Genomic DNA, 6,000 nt, shown 5'->3' with positions numbered 1-6,000 from the left:
GCTTCTAAATCACTGACTTGGGTAAATGCATGAACTGAAGAGAGCACAGGTCAAGATAATGCATTTTAACTTCCTTCTACAGAATCCTGTCACTTGAATCAATATTTGAAAGGTAAAAAAATACTCCCCAGTTTTTGGGACCTGGAAAAGATGTTTCACCAACTTGTTTGGCATTTGAACCACTTCTGTAGGTCCAGTACTTCTGTGCAGTAAAAGCAAAACACAGAAGTGTTTCTGACAATCACGCATGGGATTCTTACACCTAACTGAGTGTGTTTTTCCCAAACTATTCATTGTTCGTAGCTTAAGGGAGACTCACCACAGCAGAAGTGTGTTTAATGCAGACAGTGGAAGTTTTGCAGGAACGCACAGACCAAATGACAAACACAGACAGCGAAAGGCAGGTTCATTAGTCTCCCACAAGGTAGCGGCCCATGGCGGTGCTACACTCTTCTAGCAAGCAAAGATTGACTGAACTGCAGTTCAGCCAGCATTACAAATTGTGCCACACAATTAGCCTCCACAGAATCAAGAAACAGGTTCAAACCATTGCATTTCCAACCCTGAAAGACAGCCAGTTTTTCACTGCTGCTTGCTTCATTGCAGCGAAGGAATGATTCCTCTGTTCAGCAGCAACAAGTTTCCACGATTAATGTTCATCCAGCCCTCCCTTAGCATGAGAAACAAGGGTTTTCCTGTGCGCCCAGAGCCTTCTGGAGCACTGCTCGGGTAGGTCTCACCGATCCAGACACCGCTTCTGAGCAGCTTCTGAACACACATTCCTTAGCAGATTGATCACAGATCTCGGATCTGCGCTCTTCATAATGGCACTGCCAGACACAATCATATTTGCACCCGCCTGGAAGACATTAAACACCCGCTCAGTGACATGGGACACAAGTAAGGGCAGCGACCGACGCGAGGCCGAAGGACAGAGGAGCACTGCTCGCAGGCTCAGGCGCCGCGCCTCACTACTGCAGCTGCACTTCCCCAGCAGTAACTTCCTCATCCCCGCTCCTGTTACCTGAGCATACGAGGAACACCAGCTTTCGCTTTGGAGAGGCTTCAGGAGCCACAGCCGAAACGAGCACGAGCTCAGGCCCCACACGACGCTGGCATCGCCTGCCTCGCCGTTCCCTCCGACCGCAAAGCACCGCACGGCGGCTCCACCCGCGCCATTTCTCAGGGGCGGCGACGCCCCCGGGCCTCCCGAGCGCAGCCCCTCACCTCGGCACACTTGTGGATGGTGTCAGGCCCGACTCCTCCGTCCACCTCGATGTCCAGCGACGGGAACTGCGTCCTCAGCCACTGCACCTGAGGGCACACAGCGAGGGAGGCGCGGCGTCACCCCGGGCCGCGCCAGCGCCGAGAGCCCGGCACGAGCGGACGCCGGGCTCACCTTCGGCATCATGTCTTCCATGAACTTCTGCCCTCCGAAGCCCGGCTCCACCGTCATCACCAGGGCCACGTCGATCTGGTTGGCCAACGGCGCCAGCTGCTCCACCGCGGTGCCGGGTTTGATGGCCAGCCCCACCTGCCAGAGAGGAGAACGGTCGGGGAACGCGCTGCCCCCCGCGGCCCGGCGCGGCCCCCGGCCTCGCGCTCACCTTCATGCCGTTCTCGCGGATGTCCTTAATGAGCGCGCCGGGGCCGTCGGTGGCCTCCAGGTGGAAGGTGTACTGGTTGGCGCCAGCCACGGCCATGGGCTGCACCCACTGCTCGGGCCGGGCCACCATCATGTGCACGTCTGCGGGCGGCAGGCCGTCAGCGAGAGCCCCGCCGGGCCGCGCCGCGCCGCCCCCGCCCGCTTACCGAAGAAGGGCTCCCGGCCCAGCCGCTTGCGCAGGCTCTCCACCACGGGGTGCCCGAAGGTGATGTTCGGCACGAAGTGCCTTGGGGGCCGAACACACAGCAAGTTACCGCCGCGCCGCCTCGCGCCGCCCCGCGCCCCGCCCGCCTCGCGCCGCGGCCGTTACCCGTCCATTACATCCAGGTGCAGGTAATCAGCCCCGCAGTCCAGCATGCGGCTGCACTCGGCGCCCAGCGCCGCCAGGTCGCTGTTGAGGATGGACGGCCCGATCCGGCACCCCGACGCCATGGCCGCCGCCGGGCCTCCGCGCGTGCGCCGGCGCCGCGAGGCGTCACGGGACGGGCGGCACCGCCCCCCACCGCGCCATCTTCGCCTCGGGCGGGACGGGCGGGGCCGCGGGACTCAACCGAACCGAGCGAACGAACCCGAACCAAATGGCACTTTGGACGGCGCGGCCCCGAGCGCGGCGCGGCGATGGCCGCGGCTGTCCGACGGCAGGCACGTGGGCCGGCCGCTCTGCGGGCCCGGGGCGGCGCGGCAGCAAACACACACACAGCGCTGTCCTTCTGCCTCTGTATTTAGGCCTCCGAACAACGCGTGCATAAAATGGCGAGGCGGCAGGGCCGACAGAAACACGGACGGGTTCAACAGCACGCGCGCTTAAGGCCTCTAACGCTAAGGGAGCGGCGCGGTTTGCACTCGCAGCAGAAACGCGGTGGTTGTGCACCAAAGGGCTGCAGCGCACGGCCAGGCACCGGGCCGATGGGAAACGACAGGGGGACGCAGCGCTGCACGTGGGAAACGGGCGTTCTAGTCGTGCCTGCGGCTTACTGCTGCAGGGTGACTGCTGGCAGAGGGAGACCTTAATGCAATTCGTATTACATACACTTAAATAAATCACACTCTTAATTGCTGCTGCAGTACACAGTAAGGCCCCACTCTCATTAAAGCTGGTTCTCCCTTCTCGTTTCCAACACGAGATCACTGGATGAAATGCACCCCGAGCCCCGTGCTGTGCTGCAGCAGTTTGCTCAGCCTGCACCCGAGCTCTCCTGCTGCCCACCTGCACCCAGCCTAGCTGGGGCTGTCAAAGTGAGGCTGTGTTTTCTCTCACTTGTGCATCACTGTTAGCAGTAACATTTCTAGCCACTGGAATTTGAGCTAGGAGCAGATGCAAAGCGCTGTGGTACAGGAGGCTGGTGCTGGATGCAGCATGCTGAGGAGATAAGAAGGGCAGAGCACGGTGCGGTCAGCAAAGCAAGCAGCCTGTTGTTTGGGACGCCCACTGAGCAGCAGCTCTGAGGCTGCCACCCCATCATCTCCCCGTAACGCTTCCACCTCAGCTTTAAAGCTGCATTAGTGCACCACCTACAGATGGATGGACAGAGGGATAGATTAATAAAGAGATACAGCTTGCCCCCTGGGCAGTGGAAGCAGCACGTGCTCAGTGCCCCTGCGCTTGGGGTGGCTTTTGCTGTCGGCTGCGCGAGCTGAATGCGCACAGGATCCCTGCTGACAGCTCCCATCAAACGTGAGCGTTTGGCAGACGCCAGGCAGCACGGCCCAGGGCTGCACGGGTTGGAACACGACTGCAACCAGCTGCTGCCAGGCACGCACATCGTTTTTCACAATGCAGTAAAACGTGCGCACTGCCCCACAGCAGTGAGACAAGCGTTTGTAGGGCGGCATTTAAACCGCTCCCAGGGAGATGCTGGCAAGAGACACGAGTCCTTCCCTTGGAGATGGAGAGGATATCGCTCCATCTCCGCAGTCAGGCTGCTTTATGACGCACATGTTCAAATTACAAGCCCTAGGGGCCGAGCTGGTAATGAGCACATTTTGCAAACTCTCGCAGTGATCTGAAGCATTTTTCTCTGCACAATAACACCACAGTCAAAAACCACAGTATCTATGCTTCTCACAGACACTGGAAAAGGCTGCATGGGAGTCCCAAAGCACGGGGTGACTTTGGGCACCGCTTATGATTTCATGGCTTGATTCACAGCTGGTTTGCAGTTTGTCCCTTAGCAGCTAACGGCTACATTCACGTGTCCCAGTAATTCTGCCACAGATTTATAACACATACAGATCTCGCACTTGCAGCCATCAAGTTACACGCATAAAATGGAACCTTTTTAAATAGAATCTCAACATGCCAAAAATAGATTATTTCCTCAAGTTTCTGCCCTGCAATATCCATCTTTTGTTTGCAAAGCACATATATATTTGTATGTTTGCATCTATAAGGAACACGAAAATACCATATATAAATATTCACTTTAAATCCCTATATCTAAGTATGTAAGACAGCATCAGTGGAGGAGTTGCAAGGTACCAGAAGGTCCACGCACTCCTGATGTGGTTTCCTAGATGGTTTTCCTTTTAAACTGTGTATCACTCAGTACATGAAAGCGGGACAGCGTGGAGTATGTATCCCATCCATGGACCACTCACCCCCTGTCCATCTCTCTGCGCACAGCACATGCATTCCTTGCTATGGTATGCACTGTATTTAGTTTTACAGAGCAAATATTTTTGTAGCAGGAGGGCAGCATCTTACAGAGTGGAATGACACCAACAGATAAAAGTAAACTCAACCAATGCCTGCAGTGCCAAAGAAATCAAAAAGAAAACTGCCTAATTGCTCCACGGTGCTTATCGTTGCTCTGCAAGTAAGAAACAATGGTCCCAGGCTTGTAAAAGTCAAGCTTTAGATTGGTACTTTTTGTCAGCGTTTTCACTGTCGCTACCAAGCTGTAAAAGCCTGGCATCCAGCTACTGCATAACCAGCCCTCTTCTCAACACAGCTACAAAAATAAATCTCAGAGAGGTCTCTCACTCTCTTTCCTTGCACAGTACCTCAGCCTGCTCACCCAGAGAGGCTGCCTATCACAGTGCACGGCTGCCACATCAGGGCTCTGTGGACCACACACATTTGCCCACACACCCGTACCCTGAGAATTTTGTACAAATTCTCTGCTCCTACCATCTTGCCCTGGATATAAATAGATTCCTCATACAGAACTTTGCCAGTCTATAGCAACGGGCTGTTAGCTCTATTCTGCTTTTGGATAATAAAGTGCTCTTAATTAGTTACTAGTTACCGGGGAACTCAAAGGAGAAGGTACAGTTTTCTCTTCCTCCTCCCACTCCTGTACCTCCCCAAGAGTTAAACATGAGATTCATCCAGGTCGACGTCCGTCTCCCCAAGCTCCACAGGTGTGAAGCTGAAGTGAGTGGCCAGCAAGGGGTTTTCCATCCCATTGTCCTCACTGATGTGAAGGACCGTGTCCCTGTGCTGCAGCAAGCTGGTGGTCTCCAGGCCAGCGTAGTCCTCGGTGTCAGAGAGCTGTGTGGGCGGCGTGCTCTGTGCTGTGGCTGGCCGGGACTCCACGCTCTCCTCTTTCTCCTTCTCAGCAGAAAGTGCCTCGCTCTGCAGGAGAGGAGAGCCAGTGGTTAGGCTCAGAGAAAGAGGGAGAGGGCAAGAAAAAAGAGCAAGGGAACATTTGGGAAATATTTTCTTATTCTGAACTACTGTTTTGCCATTAAGGGGCCAGGTAATTGCAGATTTTAAGTCCCTAACGTTCTACCCTTACAATTTTTGCTGGTGAATCAAATTTGTAGCAATAACCAGAAAAGTTGCCTGCTTTCAGTTTTTAACTCTTTGCCGTTTCATTGTTAAGTATATCTTCAACAAGAGCTTCTTACACACATTCATGGCGAAGGCCATACACCCAAAAGACGTGAGATGTCTGGGTGCATAAAGATCTCAGTGTCACAGTGCAGTCTCAGCGTGTTGAAATGGTGATCATGATTATCTCTGCACTGGGCTCAGTGGTGTCCAACACAGAGAGGTTGAGCTAAGCTCCTTTTGAAACATGATGCTGTTGACATAAACCCCCGAGTTTGTGCAGGAATCCTTCCTGAAGGACTCATTGCTCATAGAACGAGGTGCAAAGACCAGTCAAAATCTCACACAGCTCCACAGGGACTTGTGGGTCTGATGCGAAGATAAAAAGAGAAGAAACAGGGATTTGCAAACTAAGAATCGTTGCAAAGGTAGAGAGGTGAGGGGTTGATAAAATTCAGCCTAAAAAAAAGCCAGTCTTTACTCATCAGCAGGTTTTCATCATACGGCTGTAGTACAGCTTTATCTATCTGCCCTGCAACTTAACTTGTTGAGGCTGAGA

The 6,000-nt window shown here is 54.2% G+C and overlaps 2 protein-coding genes across 5 annotated transcripts in view; both read right to left on the bottom strand.

The window, feature by feature from the left end:
* Positions 1–319: 319 nt before the first annotated feature.
* Positions 320–2,105, bottom strand: RPE (ribulose-5-phosphate-3-epimerase). 2 transcript variants are annotated; one of them, XM_042874497.1, is made up of 6 exons: positions 1,977–2,105; positions 1,813–1,892; positions 1,608–1,747; positions 1,400–1,534; positions 1,228–1,314; positions 320–859 (listed from the first exon to the last, which is right to left on the bottom strand). In XM_042874497.1, exons 1-6 carry the CDS (start codon positions 2,096–2,098, stop codon positions 737–739), a joined length of 687 nt encoding a protein of 228 aa, XP_042730431.1. In that variant the 5' UTR covers positions 2,099–2,105; the 3' UTR covers positions 320–736. The 2 variants fall into 2 exon arrangements, with proteins under 2 accessions (XP_042730431.1, XP_042730432.1); XM_042874498.1 differs by having other exon boundaries at positions 1,988–2,073.
* Positions 2,106–4,297: 2,192 nt separating this feature from the next.
* UNC80 (unc-80 homolog, NALCN channel complex subunit) overlaps positions 4,298–6,000 on the bottom strand; it is a 119,030-nt gene continuing 117,327 nt past the window's right edge. For all 3 annotated transcript variants that reach the window (XM_042874555.1, XM_042874554.1, XM_042874556.1), the window contains one exon: positions 4,298–5,243. In XM_042874555.1, the coding sequence (XP_042730489.1) occupies positions 4,980–5,243 (264 nt within the window). In that variant the 3' untranslated portion in view covers positions 4,298–4,979. The remainder of the gene's footprint in view (positions 5,244–6,000) is intronic.

Source organism: Lagopus leucura, unplaced genomic scaffold (genome assembly GCF_019238085.1).
Source record: "Lagopus leucura isolate 7727_CA_CO unplaced genomic scaffold, USGS_WTPT01 Super-Scaffold_100012, whole genome shotgun sequence".
Lineage (NCBI taxonomy): Eukaryota > Metazoa > Chordata > Aves > Galliformes > Phasianidae > Lagopus > Lagopus leucura.
Note: the sequence above shows the minus strand (reverse complement) of the source record. Positions and strands in the feature narration are given on the sequence as shown.

Excerpts from the sequence above, each read along its gene's own strand:
- RPE (XM_042874497.1), bottom strand. The coding sequence starts at position 2,098 with ATGGCGTCGGGGTGCCGGATCGGGCCGTCCATCCTCAACAGCGACCTG. Across the intron at positions 1,748-1,812 it reads GGGCCGGGAGCCCTTCTTCG|ACGTGCACATGATGGTGGCC; the intron begins GTAAGCGGGCGG and ends TGCCGCCCGCAG. Across the intron at positions 1,535-1,607 it reads TCCGCGAGAACGGCATGAAG|GTGGGGCTGGCCATCAAACC; the intron begins GTGAGCGCGAGG and ends CCTCTCTGGCAG.